The 27084-nt window shown below is 41.0% G+C and overlaps 1 protein-coding gene across 1 annotated transcript in view; it reads left to right on the forward strand.

Moving 5' to 3' along the window:
- The window catches only part of LOC126108232 (serine hydroxymethyltransferase, mitochondrial-like), a 205713-nt gene that overhangs the window by 36356 nt on the left and 142273 nt on the right, over window positions 1–27084 (forward strand). The window contains exons 2-3 of the mRNA XM_049913463.1: window positions 1425–1565; window positions 20862–20941. Coding sequence (XP_049769420.1) covers window positions 1425–1565; window positions 20862–20941 — 221 coding nt within the window. The remainder of the gene's footprint in view (window positions 1–1424; window positions 1566–20861; window positions 20942–27084) is intronic.

Below are 27084 nucleotides of genomic sequence, written 5' to 3' on the forward strand. Positions count from 1 at the left end.
CAAGCAAGGCTTCATAATTTTTTGTGTAATACGAGGGCTATCCACAAAGTACATTACATTTTGGAATTAAAAATAAATAAAGTATTGGAATTTTTTTTTTATTATATGCAGATGAAAGCCACACTTAAATACTACTTTTCTACATAGTTGCCATTTAAATTAAGGCACTTATCGTAGCGATCGACGAGCTAGGAAATTCCTTCGTCGTAAAATTCGGCCGCCTGCGCCTTCAACCACGTGGTTACCTCTTCTTGAAGTTGTGCGTCGTCATCAAAACGCTGCATAGCCAACCACCTCTTCATTGCTGGGAATAAGTGGAAGTCGCTCGGTGTCAGGTCGGGACTGTACGGCGGATGAGGAAACAACTCCCACTTAAAAGATTTGAAAACTTCACGAGTGGCATTCGCCGTGTGGGCCCGGGTGTTGTCGTGAATCGGCAAGGTCTTTGAGCCCAACTTTCACCTGCGCTTGTTTTGTATTGCTCTTCTGAGGTTGTGCAGAGTTTGGCAATACCTTTGACAGTTTATTGTAGTGCCTCTTTCCGGGAAATCCACAAAAATCACACCTTTTCTGTCCCAAAAGACAGTCGCCATCACCTTCCTTGCCGACATTGTCTGCATACATTTCTTGGGTTTTTGGGGGGAATTTGTGTGCCCCCACTGCATTGACTGCAATTTTGTCTCACAGTTCACACGCTTAACCCATGTTTCGTCACCAGTAACGATGCGATCGAGTAATGAGTCACCATCTTTCTCGTAAGCATCCAGAAAAATTAACGCTGCAGCCATTCGCTGATTTTTGTGAATCTCTGTCAAGATTTTTGGTATCCATCTTGCACAAAACTTGTGGTAACTGAGCTTTTCGGTAATGATTTCTTGCAACAAACTTCGTGAAATTTGTGGAAAACTCATAGAGAGTTCCGTTATTGTGAAATTACGGTTTTCACGGACCACGGCATCGACTTTTTCAACAAGTTCGGCAGTCACTATGCTGGGTCTTCCACTTCGCTCTTCGTCGTGAACGTTAGTTCGGCCATTTTTAAATTTTATGACCCATTGACGCAGTCCACCTTCAGTGATTATGTTGTCCCCATACACTTCACAAATCTGTCAATAGATTTCTATCGGTGTACAGTTTTTTGCAGTCAGAAACCTTATTACAGCACACACTTCACACTTCACGGCATTTTCAATTAACGCTGACATTTCAAACTGTCACAGTAACTCAATGGAGCACAGCACGAACCTCTCACTAGCACGGCAGGATGCCGATTGAGCGGCGGAATGCCATGACACCAAGATGGCCGCACTAGCCCTGCCCCTAACGGACACAAACGAAAACGTAATGTACTTTGTGGATAGCCCTCGTACATTTAACCCTGTGTAATCGGTTGATTGTTACCTGTTGCCATTGCATTGTTTCAGAAAAATTGGTTCCTGCAAAACCAGTTAGCTTCCAACTGGACAGGGAATGAACAAATATGTGAAGATGATCCTGAAATGTGGGAGCTGATCAAAAAAGAAAAGATGAGGCAGAAATGCTGTTTGGAATTAATTGCATCAGAGGTTAGTTTTATTTTCAGTTTGCTCTTGAGTTTCCATTGCTTTTTGTTTTTGTTATTTGCCTTTTATCATTAAAATTGAAAGTTTTAAAATTTTATGTTAACAATCAATATGATTTTTCTTATCAGATGTATTTCTTACGCCATTTTTGACTTGCTAATAGACTCTCAGGTTAATTGCACAAGGCCTTTCTTTCATCTTGCAGAGGCATTTTATTTAATTTATAACTTTCTTGCTGTGGTTTTGCCCATATACACGTACAGTATGTGATCAAAAGTATCCGGACACCACCATCATATTAGGTGCATTGTCCTGACACCTACTGCCAAGTACTCCATAGCAGTGACCTCAGTAGTCATTAGACATCATGAGAGAACCGAATGGGGTGCTCCGTGGAACTTGCGGACTTCAAACATAGTCAGGTTATCGGGTGTCACTTGGATCATACGTCTGTAGGCAAGATTTCCACACTCCTAAACATCCGTAGGTCCACCGTTTCCAATGTGATAGTGAAGTGGAAATGTGAAGGGCCACGTATAGCACAAAAGCATACAGGCCGACCTCATCTGTTGACTGACAGAGGCTGGTGACAGTTGAAGAGGGTCGTAATGTGTAATAGGCAGACATCTATCCAGACCACCACACAGGAATTCCAAACTGCATCAGGATCCACTGCAAGTACTATGACAGTTGGGCGGGAGGTAAGAAAACTTGGATTTCATGGTCGAGCGGCTGCTCATAAGCCACACATCACGCCGGTAAATGCCAAATGACGCTTCGCTTGGTGTAAGGAGCGTAAACAATGGACAATTGAATAGTGAAAAAACATTGTGTGGAGTGACGAATCACGGTACACAATGTGGCAATCCGATGGCAGGGTGTGGGTAGACAAATGGCTGGTGAACATCATCTGCCAGCATGTGTCGTGCCCGTAGTAAAATTCCGAGGTGGTGGTGTTATGGTGTGGTTGTGTTTTTCATGGAGGGGGCTGGCTTGCACCCCTCATTGTTTTGCATGACACTATCACAGCACAGGCCTACATTGATGTTTAAGCACGTTCTTGCTTGCCACTGTTGAAGAGCAGTTTGGGGATGGCGATTTCATCTTTCAACACGATCGAGCACCTCTTCATAATGCACTGCCTGTGGTGGAATGGATACACGACAATAACATCCCTTTAATGGACTAGCCTGCACAGAGTCCTGACCTGTATCCTATAGAACACCTGTGGGATGTTTTGGAATGCCGACTTTGTGGCAGGCCCCAACTACCGACATCAATACCTCTCCTTACTGCAGCACTCTGTGAAGAATGGGTTGCCATTCCCCAAGAAACTTTCCAGTACCTAATTGAACATATGCCTGCGAGAGTGGAAGCTGTCATCTAGGCTAAGGGTGGGCCAATTGAATTCCAGCATTACCAATGGAGGGCACCACAAACTTGTAAGTCATTTTCAGCCAGATGTACGGATAGTGTTGATCACATAGTATATGTCACATACCATATATTTCCTTCAAAACAACATTCACATTGATCTTCAGATTCGCAAGCCCAAAATGAGGTGACATGTTTCTGCGTAGTGTGAAATTGATAATCTGTTTCATTTCTTTGAAGTAGTTTTCCTTTTTTTCCATTCTGTTGAACCTGACTTATAATCTTCATTTTGTTGGATGCACATTGACAACAATAGCTGACAATCATTTCAAGGAGATAGACTGTCACTGTCAACTGTCTGAATTTCTATTGTTTTGCATCGTTGGAGTCCAGGGAGGACATTAAATGCATCTGGGTTACTCCACCTTGTAGTGTGATCTTTGCTGTGAAACACTGATAGAATTATTGGCTCTTTGTGGTGCTCATTTTCGTCACCAGGTTCATGCATTAGACCACACATTTGAGATGTGTTTGTGCTTCATACTTTTAAAGTATTCCAAGTCAGCTAAATGCAGGAAAGAAACACCAACAGGTTGTTTTTGAATATTTTTACTACTTCATCCATTGTCATCTCCCACCCCCACTCCAAGGAGTAGCAGTGGTTTCTTACTCCCACAGTATTTTTAGACAAATAAGTCATGTATGTACAAAAATTAGTTGAAATTACTCCAGATATTCCTGGTTTATGCTTCTAAGCCACCTACCTTCCACTGTCTAACTCTTTCATCTATCTTTGTTCAAATACTAGTATTGAAAATTATGTTTCTCGCAAACCTCACTTCAGTGACTGTGAATTGGTTGGCGTGATGTTCTTCAGCTGCTTAAAGAACTGAGACAGAGGTAAAATCAAACATTGGAAACTCCAGGTTTGGTCCAAGCTGCCGAAGATGGCAGTCATGTGTGCATGAGGTGTGCTTGCTTGTGGGAATGGATATGTGTGTGTGTGTGTGTTTGCTTTCCTGAAGAAGGCTTTGGCCGAAAGCTAAATATGTAAAAATCTTTTCATTGTGCCCATCTGCAACTCAGTGTGTCATCTTTGTGGTGAGCAGCAATGTATCCTTCTCTTATATTATTAAAACAAAGAGGTGATGGTTAGAAGTTGAATTTTAGTTTGAACATGAATGTTGTAAATTATTATAACTTACCTCACTTGACAACGTCCATTATGGCTTTTCGTAGTCCCAGTACAATGCCTGCAAGTAAATTATTCCAATGTGGACAAAAAGATGTTATGGTCATTATATTCAATGTATTATTTCAAATGAAAAGTCAGAAATATTTATAGTGATTCCTCAGCAGTTTTGTTTCAAAATTCCAAAGGATATAATTCAAGAAAATATCCACACTGCAATACATTCAGAACTCAAGACAACCTCAAACTGGCTTCCATAACCACTTCTGACAAACTTCTGATTAACTGAGAAGGACAAAGATAAAGCAAATGTCAAAGATAATATTCACATGAACAAATTAATTACTTTCCGAAGTTAGTTTGAGAGTATTTTACTAACAGTTTCACTGTCAATTACTTTACTGTAATTATACGAGAGAACAGAATTTATTTTTACAATCAATTCAATACATGAAAAATAATTAAAGTTTTTTGAAAAATTAAAAATGTATTGTACATATTACAATCCTGTTTAAATGTACACTACTGGCCATTAAAATTGCTACACCAAGAAGAAATGCAGATGATAAACGGGTATTCATTGGACAAATATATTATACCAGAACTGACATGTGATCACATTTTCACGCAATTTAGGTGCATAGATCCTGTGAAATCAGTACCCAGAACAACCACCTGTGGCCGTAATAACGGCCTTGATACGCCTGGGCATTGAGTCAAACAGAGCTCGGATGGAGTGTACAGGTAGAGCTGCCCATGCAGCTTCAACACAATACCACAGTTCATCAAGAGTAGTGACCGGCGTATTGTGATGAGCCAGTTGCTTGGCCACCATTGACCAGACATTTTCAATTGGTTTGAGATCTGGAGAATGTGCTGTCCAGCGCAGCAGTCGAACATTTTCTGTATCCAGAAAGGCCCGTACAGGACCTGCAACATGTGCTTGTGCATTATCCTGCTGAAATGTAAGGTTTTGCAGAGCATCGAACATTTTCTGTATCCAGAAAGGCCTGTACAGGACCTGCAACATGCGCTTGTGCATTATCCTGCTGAAATGTAAGGTTTTGCAGGGATCGAATGAAGGGTAGAGCCACGGGTCATAACACATCTGAAATGTAACGTCCACTGTTCAAAGTGTCGTCAATGCGAACAAGAGGTGACTGAGACGTGTAACCAGTGGTGCCCCATACCATCATGCCGGGTGATACGCACGTATAGCGATGACGAATACATGCTTCCAATGTGCATTCACCGCATTGTCACCAAACACAAATGCGACCATCACGATGCTGTAAACAGAACTTGGATTCATCTGAAAAAATTACGTTTTGCCATTCGTGCACCCAGGTTTATCGTCAAATACACCATCGCAGGCGCTCCTGTCTGTGATGCAGCGTCAAGGGTAACCGCAGCCAAGGTCTCCGAGCTTATAGTCCATGCTGCTGCAAACGTTGTTGAACTGTTCGTGCAAATGATTGTTGTCTTTCAAACGTCCCCATCTGTTGACTCAGGGATCGAGATGTGGCTACACGATCCGTTACAGCCATGCGGATAAGATGCCTGTCATCTCGACTGCTAGTGATACGAGGCCGTTGGGATCCAGCACGGCATTCCGTACTACCCTCCTGAACCCACTGATTCCATGTTCTGCTAACAGTCAATGGATCTCGATCAACGCGAGCAGCAATGTCGCAATGCGATGAACCGCAATCGCGATAGGCTACAATCCGACCTTTATCAAAGTGGGAAACGTGATGGTACACATTTCTCCTCCTTACACGAGGCATCACAACAATGTTTCACCAGGCAACGCCGGTCAACTGCTGTTTGTGTATGAGAAATCGGTTGGAAACTTTCCTCGTGTCAGCACGTTGTAGCTGTCGCCACTGGCGCCAACCTTGTGTGAATGCTCTGTAAAGCTAATCATTTGCACATCTCAGCATCTTCTTCCTGTCGGTTAAATTCCGCATCTGCTGCACGTCATCTTCGTGGTGTAGCAATTTTAATGGCCAGTAGTGTATATCCTGTATATAAGGGCACAGAAATGTGAATTTGTCATTTGAGCATTATTAGAGTGTATTGTGAATTTATGAAATGTATTGAGTTTTTCATTAAATGATGAAAGTGAACCATTGTCCAGTTCTACGACAAGCACCACTCCCACATCTGTGGGTTGTAGATGGTTCTTCCTCCAACAATGCTTCTTTCCAGATGTTAAGTGAAAGTGTAATGAGCCTGTTTGAAACCATTACAGTGCTTTAAGAGGAGATATGGAACATACACATTTACATACAATTATATACGAGGGTGAGTCAAATGAAAACCTTAAATTTGTAGTAACAAATTGAAATTTTGTGCCGTTATCCTGTAAATTGGTAAGCATGCTACCAACAGCGTGCAGAATGGCCTGTAGGTGGCAGTATAGTGCAGATGCACACATACCGTCGCAGTATCAGTATAAAGATGGCCGTCCCAGTTGCGACTTGCACCAGGGAAGAACAGCGTTCTGTTATTCCGCTTTTGCGTAGTGAAGGTGTGAAACCTACTGAAATTCATCCACGAATGAAGGTTCAGTACGTTGATGCATGTTTGTCACAGCAGCAAGTCTACGAATGCAGTAGGAAGTTCGCATATGGTGTGACTTCGGTGGAAGATGCTCCTCGTCCAGGTCAGGCACAACGAGTTGTGACTCGACAGTACATTGCAGCAGCTGGAGCCATAGTGAAGGAAAACCACCGAGTGACACTGAATGACATTGCAGCATGTTTACAGATTAGTCGTGGGTCAGCACACCACACTGTGCACGATGTTCTCCAGTTTCACAAAGTGTCTGCAAGATGGGAGCTGATTCCTGAATTGAGAGAACGACGTGTCGATGCGTGTGAAGAACTTCTTCTGCACTTTGATCGAGAAGGTGATAGCTTTCTTCCAAGAACTGTTACTGGGGACGAAACCTGGGTTCACTTCCACCAACTGGTAACAAAGAGAGTGAGCAAGGAATGGCGCCATTCCTCATCACCAAAACCAAAGAAGTTTCGAACAGAACTATCAGCAGGGAAGGTTATGCTGACTCTGTTTTGGGATGAAAAAAGCGTCATTTTGGGGCATTACATGCCTAGAGGGACCACTGTCACCAGTGCATCATACACAGATCTCCTAAAAAATCTTCTGCAGCCTGCAATTGAATCAAAGTGACGTGGATTGCTGTCAGCAGATGTCCTTTTCCAACATGACAATGCAAGGCCCCACACTGCCCATACAACAGTTGCAACAATCACAGACCTGCATTTTGAGTGTCTTCCCCATCCACCATACTTACCAGACCTTGCACCAAGTGATTTCCATATGTTTGGACCACTCAAAGACGAAATGGGAGGAAAGAAGCTCCGTTCTGATGAAGAGGTACGCCACGCGGTGCATGAGTGGTTGCGCGGACTACCAAAAGAATTTTTTTCTAAAGGAATTTATGCACTTTGTAAGCGCTGGATGACTTGCATTGAGTGTGGGGGAGATTATGTTGTAAAGTGATACAGCTTTGTACCAATTCTGCACAGTAAATAATATTTAAAAAATATTTAAGTTTTTGATTTGACTCACCCTCATATGTAGATTTATTTGTGCATATACTTACTTGTTGCTCATGGAGTTGGTCAGAAGAAATTTTCAGCTGTGGATATTGAGTGTGTGCTATGGGTTGCTGATAGCCACAGAGAGTATTGTTTTGGGCCAAGGGAGGAAGATATCCAACTACCTGCCCTCCCAGATAGTGGCCAGTTGAAAATTCCACCTGAAAATACTTACCTCAGTACTGTGCATATCTCTTTGCAGAAAGAAAATTACCATTGTATCTAATTCATGTCTATCTGTCGTGGAACCCTAGAACACACTGTGAGCATAATGAGGTATCAAGAACGGGATGATCTGCTCCATGCCAATCAGCAAGGGTTTCAAAAACATCAATCACACTTTTTCACATGAGATGCTGAAAACCATGGATCAAGCCAAATGGATCTGTCCAGTATTTCTTTGGTACTAAATTGATAGTTTTTGGTAATAAGGACACGGCATTCTATCTCGGATGTAGAGTCATCAACAGAAGTAAGAATAGCTTCAGGCATGACCAAAGGAAGCGGGTTAGGGCCCTTGCTGTTCATGTTGTATGTTAATGAGCTCGCAGACAATATTAATAGTAACATCAGGTTTTTTGCAGATGACGCAGTTATCTATAGTACTTCTGTGTCCTGCCTTATGGTCTTGTTATGGGGGAAGCCTCATCAGAGAGGTCCACCGCATGAGCATCTAGGGAAGTGATTCCAGTGGAGGTTTCCCATTGCCTTCCACTGATGATGATGAAATGATAATGAGGACAACACAACACCCAGTCCTTGAGTGGAGAAAATTTCCAACCCAGCCAGGAATCAAACCCGGGCCCCTTGGCGTGACAGACCGCCGCGCAGACCATTCAGCTATCGGGGCAGACTTACCTATAGTGAAGTACTATCTGAAAGAAACTGTATAAGTATTCAGTCAGATCTTGATTAGACTTCAAAGTGATGTAGTGATTGGCAGCTTGCTTTAAATGTCCAGAAATGTAAAGTTGTCCATTTCACAGAATGAAAAAATGTGGCATCCTATGACTATAATATCAGTGAGTCCCAGTTGGAATCTGTCAACTCATACAAATACCTGGATGTAACACTCTACAGGGATATGAAATAGAATGATCACATAGGCTCAGTCATGGATAAATCAGGTGGTAGACTTTGGTTTATTGGCAGTCTACAAAGGAGAATGATTACAAATCACCCACGTGACCAGTTCTAGAATATTGCTAAAAGTGTGTGGGATCAATACAAAATAGGACTGATTGTGGATATTGAACATATACAGAGAAGGGGTAGCATGAATGGTAACAGGTTTGTTTAATCCATGGGAGAGTCTCACAGAGAAATTGAAGGAACTGAATTGGAAGACTCAGACGCAAACTATCCCAAAAAAATCTATTAACAAAGTTTCAAGAACCGGCTTTAATTAGTGACTCTAGGAATATACTACAACCCCTACGTATTGCTAACATTGGGGTTGAGAGAATAAGATTAGAATAGTTACTGCAGACACAGAGGCATTCAAACAATCAATCTTCCCGTGCTCCATATGTGAATGGAACCCTAATAACTGGTACAGTTGTATGTATTCTCTACTATGCACCTCACGGTGGTTTGCAGAGTATAGATGAAGATGTAAGAGGGTAATCCCAAAAGTAAGGTCTCCTATTTTTTTATAAGTACATAGGTCTGTTTATTTCTACAATGGCTTACATCAGTTTACAGCTTGACCATTTAGCTATTTTTTGACAAAAAATGGTTCAAATGGCTCTGAGCACTATGGGACTCAACTTCTGAGGTCATTAGTCCCCTAGAACGTAGAACTAGTTAAGCCGAAGTAACCTAAGGACATCACACACATCCATGCCCAAGGCAGGATTCGAACCTGCGACTGTAGCAGTCTCACGGTTCCAGACTGCAGCGCCTAGAACTGCATGGCCACTTGGGCTGGCATTTTTTTTCTCAACGTAATCACCATTTCTGTCAATGCGTTTTTGTAGACACTGTGGCAGGTTTTGTATGTCCCTGTCATACCAGCTCACCGCCATGCTGTTCAGAAAGTTATGAACCTCTTCTTTCACCTCGTCATCGGAGCTGAATCGCTTTCAGGCCAAACGTTCTTTTAACCTAGGGAACAGGTGATAGTCACTGGGAGCCAAGTCAGGACTATAGGATGGGTGGGTGATTATGTTCCACTGAAACTGTTACAGGAGAGCAATTGTTTGCTGAGCGATGTGTGGGCGAACGTTGTCGTGGAGAATGTGTACGCCCTCGCTCAACATTCCTCTCCTCCGGTTCCGAATTGCCCATTTGAGTTTTTTCAGAGTCCCACAGTACCTGTCAGAGTTAATTGTGGTCCCAGCGGTTCAGCTTTGATGAGGAGGTGAAAGGAGAATTTCATAACTTTCTGAAGAGCATGACGGCAAGCTGGTGTGACGTGGGCATACAAAAACTGCCACAGCGTCTACAAAAATGCATCGCCAGAAATGGTGATTATGTCAAAAAATAGTTATATGTTCAAGCTGTAAACTGATGTAAACCATTGTAGAAATAAACAGGTCTATGTACTTATAAAAAAAAGGAGACCTTACTTTTGGGATTACCCTCATAGATTGTATATTAATGATGTTGCTGGCAATGATAAATTGCCACTTTGCATCTGTCTCAGGTTCTTCAGCCTACGTTCATTTGATGATTTTTTATGACATTTTACCAGCATGAGAGGATGGCATTGTTAAAGCTTCACCCTCCATTGCTGGTGGTTGACTGGAGTCAAGCTTGTACTGACAGATTGTATGTACCTGATGCGCCATTGTCTGTGATCATTACTGCTGTGGTCCTCTCTTTCCTACCTGCAACAGTCATTGGCTGCAGCACGGGAAACCAGGATCAATCCACCTTGAGGCTTTCCTATTTCTTGTTGAAGCTGTTGTCATTTTTGCAGAGTTTTTTTATCCCCCCGAAACAAGCAGGTGTGGTAGGTCTCTTCCATAACAAAAACTTCCGTGTTGTCCAAATTTTATTTTGTGATTGGTCTCACGCACCGCACACTCAGCCGTGGCCTATTTCTCCACCTGTCGCAACCTGCAGTGCCATTAATGTTTGGTGACCCTGGTGTTGATTGATATGTCCAGTCATTCATACACAAATTTTTCGACATGTTCATGGTATATAATACATTCCAAACATTGAAAGTTAGTCTCTTTGGTCCTTTGCCGTCTGAGACATTCTCTGGTCTTGTCTGTCAGTTTATAAATAGTTTTTATGCTGTGTTTGTGCAATATACAGATGATTCTGTCCATCATTCTGGAAATGTATGGCAGAAAGACTGTACCTGACATTTCTTTTTCCGATGTGTCACTTTGCTGAGTGTTTGATTCTGTGACCCCTCTTACGCACCTGGTAGAATACCCATTGCTATACAGGACACTTTCAATTTGTTGTACTTCACGTTCTGATGAGCAGTGGGTACTCCACCAGTTGTATAAGACGTTTTGGCAAAGAGACACATTGGAAGAAGAAATGTCATGTACAGCTATTCTGCCATACATTCGCAGAGTGTTTGTCAGAATCAGCCACACATTGCACAAACACAGCATAAGGACTATTTATAAACCACCAAAGAACATCGAAGAGTATCTCAGATTGGCAAAGGAGAAAATGGCCTCATTTGCAAGATTGGGAATGTACTGCATACTGTGTACATGTGGAAAAGTTTATGAGAGGCATTTGAAAAGTCCTTGCAAAAATAAAAACTACTTAAGTGTTTGGGGTAAACCATTTTTATTTTTCGACGTAGTCTCCATTTACACTTATACACTTCATCCAATGCTGTTCTAATCTGTTGATCCCTTCCGAATAATAGGAATTGTCCAAGTCTGCAAAATAGCTATTAGTTGCTGCAATCACTCCTCGTTTGAATAAAATCTTTGTCCCGCCAGCCATTTCTTCAAATTGAGGAACAAATAGTAGTCCGAGCGAGACAAGTCTGGAGAATAGGGGGGATGTGAAATGATTTGGAATCCTATTTCCATTAATTTTTGCGACCACAACTGTTGAGGTGTGTGCTGGTGCATTGTCACAATGGAAAAGGATTTTTTTTGCAGTCCAATCGCCGGTGTTTTTCTTGCAGCTCAGCTTTCAGACAGTCCAATAACGATGAATAATATGCACCTGTAATAGTTTCACCCTTTTCCAGTTAGTCGCAGAGGATTATCCCTTGCGAATCCCAAAAGACAGTCGCCATAACGTTTCCGGCCAAAGGAATGGTCTTCCTCTTTTTTTTGGTCCAGATTCTCCCTTGGTAACCCATTGTTTAGATTGTTTTTGGTCTCAGGAGTATCGTAATGTGTCCATGTTTCATCCACAGTGATGAAACGATGCTTAAAGTCCTTCGGATTCTTCCTGAACAGCTGCAAACCATCCTTACAACACTTCACACGATTCCGTTTTTGGTCAAGTGTGAGCAATTGCAGAACCCATCTTGCAGATATAGCTTTCTCATGTCCAAATGTTTATGCAAAATATTATGTACCCATTCATTCAAGATATCCACAGCACTAGCAATCTCATGCACCATAACTCTTCTGTCATCCATCACCATATCATGGATTTTATCAATGATTTCTGTAGTCGTAACCTTCACAGGGTGTCCAGAATGTTCAGCATCACTTATGCCCATATGGCCACTCCGAAAATTTTGAAACCACATATAAACTGTTCTAATCGAAGGTGCAGATTCACCGTAATCTTTATCAAGCTTCTCTTTGCTCTCCTGAGGTGTTTTGCCTTTCATAAAGTAATGTTTAATCATGACACGAAATTCTTTTTCGTCCATTTTTTGACAATCACTCATCTTCCTCGATTCACATGAATGCCATACACAAAGAAATAGACCAATATGGCTGAAGCTTGGTGTGTTTTCTTTCCAAAGATGCTACTAATGAAACATGACCTCGATACGTGCCATTGGTGCCATCTCTCGGACTTTGCACAGACTTTTCAAATCTCCCTTATATGTTGGAATTACTGGATGATCAGTCAGCACCAGGATGACAGAACATATGTGGCATTGCAGGTGGGGTCTGATGGAGAAATAGGCCGTGGTGGAGATCGGCCACACAATAAAATTAGCCAACACAGAAGCTCCTGCTGTGGAAAGTGCTACGACACTCGCTTGTTCAGGGAAGCTGCAGAAATCTACAAAAATGACCATAGCTTCAGCAAGAAAGAGGAAACCCTCAAGGTTAATGGATTCTGAACTACCACACTACCGCAAATTACTTTTGCAGGTAACAAGGGGAGGACCACAGTGGTAATGACCACAGAAAAGCCGCCAGATATTGGTACAGCAGGTACGTGTAATCTGCGGCTGTTGCCTCGACTCCAGTCCACCACCAGCAATGGAGTGATACGCCCGCTAAACCCACTGGGCAGAACAGGTGATAGGATTGTGAAAAGGGCCAAAGGTTGAGGTCAGTTTCTCCTTCTAATTGTCATTTATTGTAATTTAACAACCTTTACAACCAAAGTGGCACATAGCCAGACCTTTACTGAATGCAGCTCTTTCACGGCTGAAGGCCTCCAAACAAGAAATCTTAACCAATCAACAAGATAAAAATCCAATTAAGATTGTTGTTGTTGTTGTGGTCTTCAGTCCTGAGACTGGTCTGATGCAGCTCTCCATGCCACAGTAAAGCTGCATGCCCTCGGGAAAAATTACGGCTGTAGTTTCCCCTTGCTTTCAGCCGTTCGCAGTACCAGCACAGCAAGGCCGTTTTGGTTAGTGTTACAAGGCCAAATCAGTCAATCATCCAGACTGTTGCCCCTGCAACTACTGAAAAGGCTGCTGCCCCTCTTCAGGAACCACACGTTTGTCTGGCCTCTCAACAGATACCCCTCCGTTGTGGTTGCACCTACGGTACGGCTTCCTGTATCATTGAGGCACACAAGCCTCCCCACCAACGGCAAGGTCCCAATTAAGATAGCAATAAAATAATTTTTAAAAAACCAGCAAACATATGCATGTGCAATACAAATGACTGAGGGCCGCAATTAAATTTGAAAATTTTAGAATATATTACCATAGCCTTATAAAGGCAAGGCCAGAATGTTTAACAACAAAAAATCTTAAAAATCAAGAAGATTAAAATGCAATTAAAGAGGCAAATCAAATAAATTAAGAAATGTATCACAGCTACATGGAAAGCCTTAAGGCTAAGCAGATAGAACATACATATGCAAGGTGCAAAACCAATGGCTGAAGGCCACAATTAAGGTTCAAAATTTTAAAATATACTACCATAATCTTTTAAAGGCAGAGGGCCACAATGTTTAAGCTTGAAAGATAAACTTAAAAATTAATTTATAAAATTTTTAAGAAAATAAAAAATAACGATAAGCCTTAAATTTAAAGTAGCGGACAACAGATAATTAAACACCGGTGGCACTCAGAAGCCTCCAGGGAGGTCGGTCTGCCCTCGTTCACTTAGGTGAGACAGGTGGTGAGCTCAGCTATACTTGATCCATCGGAACACAACCAGGGGACAGCCGTGGACTGACCGACACAATGACTTGCTTCCCCTCAATCAGTACATGAGAACTGAAACTGGAAAGGTTATAAACATGATAATCCACAATGGATTGTGTATTAGCTGTCAAAATTACACACCATGTTGGACAGCGACAACAGGTGAGAAAAGGGCATTACTTGAAATTACGTTAGTGGCGAGGGCAGGTAACCGGAACACTAACGGCCACAAGACAGAAAATTCCGCTGGTGCACTCAAATTGTACTCGACCAAAATACTTAATTGCACCGCATCGCAGCTAAATTTCAGCAGTGGAAACACTCAGTGTTGCTCACTGGAAAACCTCCCCAACAGCAAACCACCGAAACGAACCACCACAACATGAATGGACGTGGTTTGGGTAGTTGAAACCACTACTCAACTTCGACATCCTGGATCGGTGAACGACTTGCTTGAAACATTTTGTAATTTGCATCTGGACAAACAGTTATTTAGGGTGTTCAAGATAGATGGGACACCCTGTATACACTGTCATCCAAAATTAAAGCAACAAATCGAAATTATGCAAGGTTGCATTTATTTTGCCACAAGACAGTATAAACCGGTGATAGTAAAGTAGAAACACTGTAAAGAATGCAGAACGTAAACAACCACAACATGCATAACAATAGACAAAAATGTTCTTCGTTTTGTACGCATTCTGACAACTGGTTAATGTGCTCAGTATGGGGTGTGACCACCTCTGACAGCAGTACATGACCGAAAAGATGAAACCATGCTTCACCACTCATGATGTAATGGAAAGGTTCTAACAAATTAGCGTTGATGTTATTCAAAAGCCATATACGATTGTCGACATGGGGCTACCCGGCAAACACTACCTCATTTGATAGGTGCCCTGACGTCATCGTTGGCATGGTTGTCCATTGACCGGAATGCCATCTTAACGTGTAGAGCACGATCGTATGGACACCTGGTCGACAGTTTGTATGATTATATAGATACATGATGGGGAAAAGCGGTTTGTTGCTTTAATTTTGGACACCAATGTGTATTCAGTAAACTATATAAAATCAATAGTGTCATATCTCAATGAGGAACTTGAAACTGTCAGTGCAGGTCAGGAGCACATAGAGGGACTCCAGGTACAGAGTAGTCGACCACGCACTGGATAGATATGTACACAGTGGAAGAGTTCATAATGGGAGGAAACTTCCATGTAAAGAAACTTCTAAAGAGGCAGAGATTACTGCATAATGGGTGTAAGACAAAGTGGAGGGCTATAGATAGAGAGAAGCTGAATGAAACATGTTTGGCTGTCAAAGAGAGCAATGTGTGAAGCCTTTAATGACTACCACAGCAGAATACTGGCAAATGGTCTCTATCTGAGAGAAGCTGCATAAATATTCAGTCAGATCTTTGTAAGATTCGCAGAACCCAAAGAAATTCTGGTCGTATGTAAAGGCTGTTAGTAGCACCAAATTTAGTGACCAATCCCTAGCGAGTGAGTCAAGAACTGAAATTGAGCGTAGCAAAGCAAAAGCTGAAACACTAAACTCCCATTTTCAAATGTTGCTTTAAAAAGGAAAAGCCAGGAGAATTGTCCCAATTTAATCCTTATACCACTGAAAAGATGAATGAAATAAGTATTTAGTGTCAGCTGAAATTGTTAAAATTGAACAAAGCTCCAGGCCCCAATGGAATCCCGGTCAGATTCTATACTGACTTTGAGGTTGAGTTAGCCCCTCTTCTACCGTATTTACTCGAATCTAAGCCGCACTCGAATCTAAGCCGCACCTGAAAAATGAGACTCGAAATCAAGAAAAAAAATTTTCCCGAATCTAAGCCACACCTGAAATTTGAGACTCGAAATTCAAGGGGAGAGAAAAGTTTTAGGCCACACCTCCAAATCGAAACAAAGTTGGTCCATTGTAATATGAGACACAATTTTGGTCGAATGAATGACGATACAGCTACAGTAGGTTCGAGTCGTAAGCTTAGCAGTTAAGCTTTACTAGGTAGCCATTGCTATGCGTCACGCGCTCCGTCCGCATTTATACGGGTACCTTTCCTTTTTCACGTGCTTCGTCTGGTTTGAATTGATTGCTTATTTTGCTTTGATCTGGTAAGTGCCGTTCTCTTTGTTATAGGTGTTTACGTCACTCTAAGCTGAAAATGCATTACTGTACTGTGTCATGAGTTGTTTGTCGCATTCTGATAATGAGTGTTTACGGCCTGTCGCCACTCGCGGAATGGCTTGTTTTAGTGCGCGCTACCGCTGCTTACAATAAAAAAAAGGAGAGGAATCGATTCATAGCAAAACAATGGCAAGAGACTGTTACTTGTTGTTACTTACACTGCTGCTTTCTTTGATAATGATCAACAAGAACCAAATAATAGACTGCTTTTGATAGAAGGCATTCTGAACGAGAGTTTAGCGAAAATTTTTCTCCGTTTGAAAATCTTTGCAGACGCCTCTTTAGTACATTACATTATGCACAGAAATTAGAGTCATCTTAGATTTAAAAATCGAGTCAATTGCCGTGCTTCATTTCTGACTGTATCACTATTAGGCATAAGAATAATACGAATATAAATATGACATGATATGTATATTCTTCCGCGTTTGCTGTTGTCTCACCCTAGTTTCATAGTTTATTAGGCAGACAGGATTTAAATGAGATAGCAGCAAACACGAAAGAATACATGGCAAAATATTTATATTCCTATTATTCTTATGGCGAAGAGAATACTGTATGTAATTCACAATTCATAAAAGTTCCTATTAGCAACCATCTCTTCTCACAGGTAGGAAAAAATTCAGAACATAGGGTTGGCCATATTGACAAAACATCCCAGTCTTGCCAGTCGGATTTTCGTAGTACATTCAACATTAAAATGCTGCTATATTCGAAGATGAACAATACGGAATTTGTATTTACTTCGTGGATAATGTATAAAATGCAGTGGTCGAAACTCGGGATGGAGAAGAAGGCTCGTCTTCCACCCTTTTTTTTTTTTTTTAATTTATTCACTGACGCAGCGGTTTTGGCGCTAGTATTTATCTTTGTGCCGGCAAAGCATGCCTATGCAGCGCTACATATATTCGACAGCGGAAGTCAGTTGTGGCGGCACCTACCAACATTTTTCAGAAATGCTTACTTTGCATTCGATTCTAAGCCGCAGACAGTTTTTTGGATTACAAAAACCGGAAAAAAAGTGCGGCTTAGATTCGAGTAAATACGGTAACTATAATCTATCATAGATCCCATGTCCACCCCGATAGCTGAGTGGTCAGCGTGACGGATTGCTGTCCTACGGGCCTGGGTTCGATTTCTGGCTGGGTCTGGATATTTTCTCTGCTCAGGGACTGGGTGTTCTGCTGTCTTCGTCATCATTTCAGCCCCATCTGGCATGCAGGTCGCCCAATGTGGTGTCGAATGTAATAAGACCTGCACCGAGGCAGCCAGACCTGTCCCGTAAGGGGCCTTCCAGCCAATGATGCCAAACACTCATTTCCATTTCCATAGATCCCTTGAACAAAAAACCATGCCCAGTTCTTGGAAAAGAGCACAGGTCACACACGTCTACAAGAAGGGTAGTAGAAGTGATCTACAAGACTACAGTCCAATATTCTTGACATTGATTTCTTGTAGAATCTTAGAACATATTCTGAGCTCAGATATAATGAGATATCTTGAACATAATAATCTTCTCAATGGCAACCAGTATGGTTTTCGTAAACATTGATCATGCGAAACCCAACTCGCATTTTTCTCACTTGACATACTAAAAGGTTTGGATCAAGGCAACCAGGTAATGCAATATTTCTTGATTTTCATAAAACATTTTACTCAGTGCTGCACCTACCATATGGGGTATCAAGTGAAATTTGTGGCTAGATTTTGGATTTTTTGGCAGGAAGGTCACAGTATGTTATCACAGATGGAGAGTCGTCATCAGATGTAGAAGTAACTTTGGGTGTGCCCCAGGGAAGTGTCCTGGGGCCCTTGCTGTTCGTGTTGTATATTAATGGTGTTGCAGGCAATATCAGTAGTAAACTCAGGCATTTTGCATATGATGCAGTTATTTATAATGAAGTACTATCTGAGAGAAGCTGCATAAATATTCAGTCAGATCTTTGTAAGATTTCACAGTGGTGCAAACATTGATAACTTGCTCTAAATGTTGAGAAATGTAAAATTGTGCACTTTACAAAACGAAAAAAATAGTATCTTATCACAATAATATCAGTGACTCGCTGTTGGAGTCGGTCAACTCATACAAATACTTTGGTGTAGCATTCTGTAGGCATATGTACTGAAATGATCACATAGGTTCAGTCGTGGGTAAGACTTTGGTTTATTGGTAGAATACTGGGGAAGTGCGATCAGTCTACAAAAGAAATTGTCTACAAATTACTCGTGTGACTGGTTCTATAATATTGCTTGAGTGTGTGGCAACCAAACCAGATAGGACTAACAAGGGGTATTGAACGTACACGGTGAAAGGCAGCAGAAATGGTCAAAGTTTGTTTAATATGTGGAAGAGTGCCACAGAGATACTGAAGGAACTGTACTGGCATACTCTTGAAGACAGATGTAAATTATCTCATGAGTCTATTAACAAAGTTTCAAGAACTGGCTTTAAATGATTGATGATGATGGTAGTGATGATGATGATGATGAAGTCCCATACCCCTTGACAGAGCATAGGGGAGGATGCGGGAGACCCGTACCACCATACTAGTCGAGGTCCTAGCGGAGGTGGTTTGTTGTTGCCTTCCTCCAACCGTAATGGGGATGAATGATGATGATGAAGATGACACAACAACACCCAGTCATCTCGAGGCAGGTTAAACTCCCTGACCCCGCCGGGATTCAAACCCAGGACCCCATGCTCAGGAAGCGAGAACGCTACTGAAAGACCACAAGCTGCAGACTTTAAATGATTGCTTTAGGGATATACTTAAACTCCCTCCCCCACATATCTCTCACATAGGGGTTGTGAAGAAATATTAGAATAATTACTGCATGCACAGTGGCATTCAATCAGTCATTCTTCCCATGCTCCATACATGAATGGAACAGGAAGAAACCCTAATAACTGGTACAATGGGATGTACCCTCTGCCGTGCCCCTCATGTTGGTTTGCAGAGTGTAGATGTAGTTGTAGATGTAGAAGTAAAGAACATGTTTCTGGAAAATTGCCTAAACACTGTCAGAGAGGTTGCTGATGATATCAGCGTATCCTTTGGCTCATTTTCAGGCCCTCTTTCAGGTGTTTTAGTTGTGAAATGTGGAGCCACAAAGTTTGTTCTGAAGTTTTTGAATGTCAACGAGATTGACACCGTATACACATCACTCTGGAATTACTGAACAAAGTCAACAGCGAAACAGAACTTATAAAGAAGGTTATAAGAGGTGAAGAAATGTGGGTATAAGGATATGACATTGAAACTATTTGATATCCACGTTTCACTTCCATGCATGGCTACACTCCATACAAATAGTTTGAGAAAAGACTTCCTGACACTTAAATCTATACTCAATGTTAACAAATTTCTCTTCTTCAGAAACGCTTTCCTTGCCATTGCCAGTCTACATTTCATATCCTCTCTACTTTGACCATCATCAATTATTTTGCTCCCCAAATAGCAAAACTCCTTTACTACTTTAAGTGTCTCATTTCCTAATCTAATTCCCTCAGCATCACCCGACTTAATTCGACTACATTCCATTATCCTCGTTTTGCTTTTGTTGATGTTCATGTTATATCCTCCTTTGAAGACACTGTCCATTCCGTTCAACTGCTCTTCCAGATCCTTTGCTCTCTCTGACTGAATTACAATGTCATCAGTGAACCTCAACGTTTTTACTTCTTGTCCATGGATTTTAATTCCCACTCCATTTTTTTTCTTGTAAAGTTAATAAATTCCTTTACGCATGACAAATTCCTTTACACATATGGTGCAGTCATAATTCTATATTTGCAATAATGTGGTATGGGGGTTATTTAAAGCATGTCAAATTGTTGAATTAAGTATGCTTCCTTTCACTCTGCTCGAATAATAAAGTACCTAATTTGTGTAATAGTCATATATGTGCCATTCATCAAATGAGATCACATAAAGAAAAAATATATGATTACAGTCAAGAGTGCCATGAGAACAACTGTACGGTTCTCAGTTGCTCTATTACAAACTTAGTGACTGGGTATCACATTTAAAATGTTGACAATAGAGTCATTAGGGACGGAGCATAAGCTGTGATCGAGTAACGACGGAGTAGAAACTTAGCTGCATTGATATGCAAAGGAAGTGTCCCAGCATTTGTCTTAAGCGATTTGGGAAACCTTGGAAAACCTAACTCTGGTTTGGCAAATGAGGACTCAAATTACTATCCTCCCATGTCTTACCACTGCACGACATCTCTCAGTTTTTTATTCTCAAACTAAATTCTGTCTAGAAATGTATCTTCACAGAAATATCCTTAATTTGAATAAATCTATCATCAGTGTGATGTTTATGTATTTCTTCACAGTCAGATCCACAGTAAGCATTCAGCTGAAAAGTCATACACTTTGTTTCTGATTGCAGAACTTCTGCAGCCGGGCAGCACTCGAAGCACTCGGTTCGTGCCTCAACAATAAATATTCAGAAGGATACCCAGGAAAAAGGTATACTGTGAAAAATACCTACCAGCTTAGTTTTGTTTATAAGCCATCATTTTTTCCATTGCCTCCAGTCTTTTGCTACTCCTTGTACTATAACTCCACGTTTTACTTACGAGGGAACAGTCGAGCTGTCACCAGCTAAAATGTTGGAGTTCTTCCACAGCCGATTGCACATTTATTTGCACACCATTTGTCAATTATATTGTAGTTTTATTTACACATCTGGTTTCAATTCAGTTCTGAACATTTTCTAGTGTATTAAATATTTATACTGACAGAACCACAATCAGATATAAAGTTCATACAACATGCGTTGTCATTGTCATAACCAAATATGTAGTAGAAACCTCACCTTGGGATTCTAACACTTAAATGTCAGTGCATTTAGTGCTTCATGGTATTTGTCTTTTATAATGCGAGTGGATTGAAGGTACACTGTGAAATTCTCAATTACAATTATTGTTGTTGTTGTTGTTGTTGCGGCCTGAAATATGCTCACTATTGTTATATACTTGAATTTAGCATATTTTGTGACAGTACTCATTTTTCTGTGAAATGTTTATAAGATGATATTTGACTTTTTCGTGTTTGTTTCAGTCGTGTAGTGGAAGTTTGATTCCATAATGCTGTTTTCGTCGGTTGCGGAAATGTCCTGGTTCAATGCGTTTGCCTCATTTTTGGTGCTTCAAATACCATTTCTCCAAATGTGCTTCTTTCTTGATGTTTATATAAAGAAAGTACAATAGCTAATTTTTGCTGGTCACTTGCAAATTATTATAACGGGGACCTAAACATTGTTCCACCGTCACACACACCGAGACCGACTAACTACGGTCAAAGATGACTCCAGCGTCAAAGACATTTCACACAACACACAAGCTTCCACTTGTAACCAGTCTCTTTGATATTCTTTGTCACATCTGCTAACATTAATCAATATGCTGTCACTCTCAAACATATAAGCAAATTAGCATAAAACAAGGCAAAATACAATTCACAAAAAATATTCTGACAAAAAAATATAAGAAAACATTTACAACCTCCCTCATTAGTTTTGGTATCGACAAATCCGGTATAAAATAACACATCTCCCAGATCCATTACAGACCCAGTCGAAAGACTGGTTTGATGCAGCTCTCCATGCTACTCTATCTTGTGTGAGCCCTTTCATCTCCGAGTGACAGCTGCAACCTACATCCCTCTGATTCTGCTTAGTGTATTAGTGTATTCATCTCTTCACCCACCTCCCTCTATGATTTTCACTCCCCCCCCCCCCCAACACACACACACACACACACACACACACACACACACACTTCCCTCCAGTACTAAATTGGTGATCCCTTGATGTTTCAGAATGTGTTTTGTTAACTGTGACTTCTAGTCCCTTCTTCTAGTAAGGATGTGCCATGATTTTCTTTCCTCCTCAATTCTAGTCAGTATCTCTGCAGAACTTACAAGATCTACCAATGTAATCTTCAGCATTCTTCTGTAGCACTACATTTCAAAGGCTTCTATTATATTCTTGTATAAACTGTTTATCATCCATGTTTAACTTCCATACATGGCTATGCTCCATACAGATACTTTCAGAAAGTACGTCCTGACACTTAAATCCATATTCAGTGTTAACAAAGTTCTCTTCTTCAGAAACGCTTTCCTTGCCATTGCCAGTCTACATTTTATATCCTCTCTACTTCGACCATCATCAGTTATTTTGCTCCCCAAATAGCAAAACTCCTTTACTACTTTAAGTGTCTCATTTCCTAATCTAATTCCCTCAGCATCACCTGATTTAATTCCATTATCCACGTTTTGCTTTTGTTGATGTTCATCTTATGTACTCCTTTCAAGACACTTTCACTCCGTTCAACTGCTCTTCAAAGTCCTTTGCTGTCTCTGACAGAATTACAATGTCATTGGAGAAGCTGAAGGTTTTTGTTTCTTCTCCCTGGATTTTAATTCCTATTCCAAATTTTTCCTTTGTTTCCTTTACTGCTTGCTCAGTATACAGATTGAATGACATTGGGGATAGGCTATGACCCTGCCTCACTCTCTTCTCTACCACTGCTTTCCTTTTGTGTCCCTCGACTCTTCCAACTGCCATCTGTTTTTTCTGTAAAAAATGTAAATAGCCTTTTGCTCCCTGTATTTTACCCCTGCCACCTTCAGAATTTGAAAGAGAGCTTTCCAGTCAACATTGTCTAAAGCTTTCTCCAAATTTACAAATGCTATAAATGTAGGATTGCCTTTCCTTAACCTGTCTTCCAAGATAAGTCGTAGGGTCAGTATTGCCTTGTGTGTCCAAACATTTCTACAGAATCCTAACTGATCTTCCGTGAGTTCGGCTTCTACCACTTTTTTCCATTCTTCTGCAAAGAATTTGCATTATATTTTGTAACTGTGACTTATATTTTGTAACTGTGACTTATATTTTGTAACTGTGACTTATTAAACAGATAGTTCAGTAATTTTCACACCTGTCAGCACCTGCCTGCTTTGAAATTGGAATTACTATATTCGGTATTTCGCCCATCTTGTACATCTTGCTATCCAGATGGAAGAGTTTTTGCCATGCACCTCATTGTGGCTTGCAGATTATAGATGTAGATGTAGAAAGGAAAGCAGTTGATCCAACGCCAGTCAAAGATTTGACCCCAGCATTGCAGGAGGGGTTGAGTGGTGGTGTGCAAACTTGAAGTGCATGGGGAATTGCCCAAACTTTGGACATGCCTGTGAACACATGCATAAAATTCCACAAAACATTCTGCATTGCTGTACATGTAAAATTACTTGTTGTTGTTGTTGTGGTCATCAGTCCAAAGACTGGTTTGATGCAGCTCTCCATGCTACTCTATCCCGTGCAAGCTTCTTCATCTCCGAGTACCTACTGCAGCCTACATCCATCTGAATCTGCGTAGTGTATTCATCTCTTGGTCTCCCTCTACAATTTTTACCTTCCATGCTGCCCTCCAATGCTAAATTTGTGATCCCTTGATGCCTCAGAATATGCCCTACCAACTGATCATTTCTTTTAGTCAAGTTGTGCCTCAAATTTCTCATCTCTCCAATTCTATTCAATACCTCCTCATTAGTTATATGATCTACCCATCTAATCTTCAGCATTCTTCTGTAGAATCACATTTCAAAAGCTTCTATTCTCTTCTTGTCCCAACTATTTATCGTCCACGTTTCACTTCCATACATGGCTGCACCCCATACAAATACTTTCAGAAATGACTCCCTGACACTTAAATCTGTACTCAATGTTAACAAATTTCTCTTCTTCAGAAACGCTTTCCTTGCCATCGCCAGTCTACATTTTATATCCTCTCTACTTCGACCAACATCACTTATTTTGCTCCCCAAATAGCAAAACTCCTTCACTACTTTAAATGTCTTATTTGCTAATCTAATTCCCGCAGCATCACCTGACTTAATTTGACTACATTCCAATAACGCTAATTCCCGCAGTATCACCTGACTTAATTTGACTACATTCCAATATCCTCATTTTGCGTTTGTTGATGTTCATCTTATATCCTCCTTTCAAAACACTGTCCATTCCGTATGGCTGCTCTTCCAGGTCCTTTGCTGTAAAGTTTCTATTTATTCTCCATGGATTTTAATACCTACTCCGAATTTTTCTTTTGTTTCCTTTACTGCTTGCTCAATATACAGATTGAATAATGTCAGGGATAGGCTACAACCCTGTCTTACTCCCTTCCCAACCACTGCTTCCCTTTCATGCCCCCTGACTCTTATAACTGCCATCTGGTTTCTGTGCAAATTGTAAATAGCCTTTTGCTCCCTGTATTTTACCCCAGCCACCTTCAGAATTTGAAAGAGAGTATTCCAGTCAACATTGTCAAAAGCTTTCTCTAAGTCTACAAATGCTAGAAACGTAGGTTTGCCTCTTCTTAATCTATTTTCTAAGATAAGTTGTCGGGTCAGTATTGCCTCACGTGTTCCAACATTTCTACAGAATCCAAACTTATCTTTCCCGAGGTTGGCTTCTACCAGTTTTTCCATTCATGTGTAAAGAATTCATGTTAGTAATTTGCAGTCGTGGTGTATTAAACTGATAGTACGGTAATTTTCACATCTGTCAACACCTGCTATCTTTGGGATTGGAATTATTATATTCTTCTTGATATCCGAGGGTATTACCTACGTTCAGGAATTGCTGAATGCTGACTTGCCAATCACAATCAGACAGACATTTGCTCTAGAATTTCATGGTCACATGGAAATGGACAGTGAATGGCCATGGAATGCTCCGTGGACAGACAGTGCCCATTTCTGCCTCGAAGGACATGTCAATATGCAGAATTTCAGAATATGGGCAATAGAATATCAGCATGCACATAACATATACCACTTCATTCTTTGAAGCTGACTGTATTGTGAGAGTGATGGCTTGTTCATTGTAGGGCTGTACTTTTTAGAGGAGATAGTCCTGAAGGTCCTCTTTCCTGTACCATAACTGGGAAACAGTATGAGAGTCATTTGGGCACAAATGTCATTCCAACCTTCTGACAGTGGGGAAGAATAGGTGGGGTCATTTTTATGTGAGATGGTGATCCTTCACACATTGCACAGCCAGCAAAGTGGCTACTGCAGAAGCATTTCAGAAATGCTAGAATTATCAGCCATCATTTCACTTCAGCTTGCTCGTTCAGGTCACTTGATATTAGTCTGTGTGGTGTTATCTGAAAGATGCTATGTTCAGTGCTACATTTTTGAACGTAGCCAAATTGAAGGCACAGATTGTGCTACACATTTCTGATTGTGACCTCTGGGATGCTTTGATCTGCTGGGGAACATGTCATTTCTCAGTTTTCAGAAAACTTGTGGCAGAAAATGGTGGACAGCATATTGGACATGTGTTGCAGCAGTCTCAAGATAGTTATAAACTATGAGGGCTCTTCAAAAAAGAATGATCATAATTTTTTATGGTCGTAATTTAATCTTATGATATTCTGTTAGCTTAATGTGCAACAATGCAACAAGCACGCCATAGCAGTTTCATTGTTGGGACTCCTGGTTCCCGCCTGTGAGAGGCAGGCAAGGTCAGAGATGTTCAGTATCGTCTACCACTGCAATGCAGGTAACACATGAGGAACAATATGCGGCTTTGATATTCTGCTTTCATCTCAACAAATCTTCAGCTGATGCCTATGCAATGTTACAGGAGGGCTATGGAGAGTCTGTTCTTCCCTACAGCACAGCTCAAAGGTTTAAAGAGGGGAGACAATCAATTTCAAAGGAAGGTGGACCCAGTGCTCCAGTTACTGCTCTTACGGAAGAAAATTACACTGCTGCTGTCATTGTGAGAGAGGATCGACGAATTACCTTAAGATCACTTTCTGAAATACCGAACATTTCATTGAGTGCCACCCACATGTTGGGGACAGGAAAATTACACATTACACGTGTTTGTGCGCAATGAGTTCCAAGATTGTTGATTCCCGAACAAAAGGACATTCGCGTGCAGGTCTGCATGCAGTTAAGTTGATGTTAGAGGAAACTCTGGAGTTTCTGTCAAATGTAATCACTGCTGATGAAATTTGACTACATCATTTTGAGCCTGAGAGCAAATAGCGAAGCTCAGTATAGAAATCTCCTTCATCACTAACTTTATCTGTTTATCAACTACACATTGATCTTGCCAAAAGCCGAGAAGCGATTCTTCTTAGTGTTTTAGCACTCAGGGGCACTCTGGGATGCTCTCTGGGTCACTCTGGGATTCTCTCTGGGATATTCTGGGATTCTCTGTGAGGCACTGTGTTCAGAATGTGATAAAAATGTGTAGTTGAGCATTGAACTTAAAGTATTTCTTATCTTATCATTATTATTAAATAAGCTACTTAAATAACTTAATTAAATAATACTTCTGCTGAGAAAGTTATGGTCATCTCATTCTTTGATATTCGTGGAATGGTTTATCAGCATGTTTTACCTGCACATGCATCAGTAACTGGATAGTACTACAGAGATGTCCTGAAAACATTGCAAGTCCATGTCAGGTGCAAAAGACCACATTTCCGTGAAGCAGGCTGGATGCTTCAACCACGATAATGCACGGTCACACACTGCCAATTTTGTTCCTGGATATCTTGCAAAAATCGTTGTGAAGTGCATCC

Source organism: Schistocerca cancellata, chromosome 11 (genome assembly GCF_023864275.1).
Source record: "Schistocerca cancellata isolate TAMUIC-IGC-003103 chromosome 11, iqSchCanc2.1, whole genome shotgun sequence".
In the NCBI taxonomy this organism is placed as follows: Eukaryota; Metazoa; Arthropoda; class Insecta; order Orthoptera; family Acrididae; genus Schistocerca; species Schistocerca cancellata.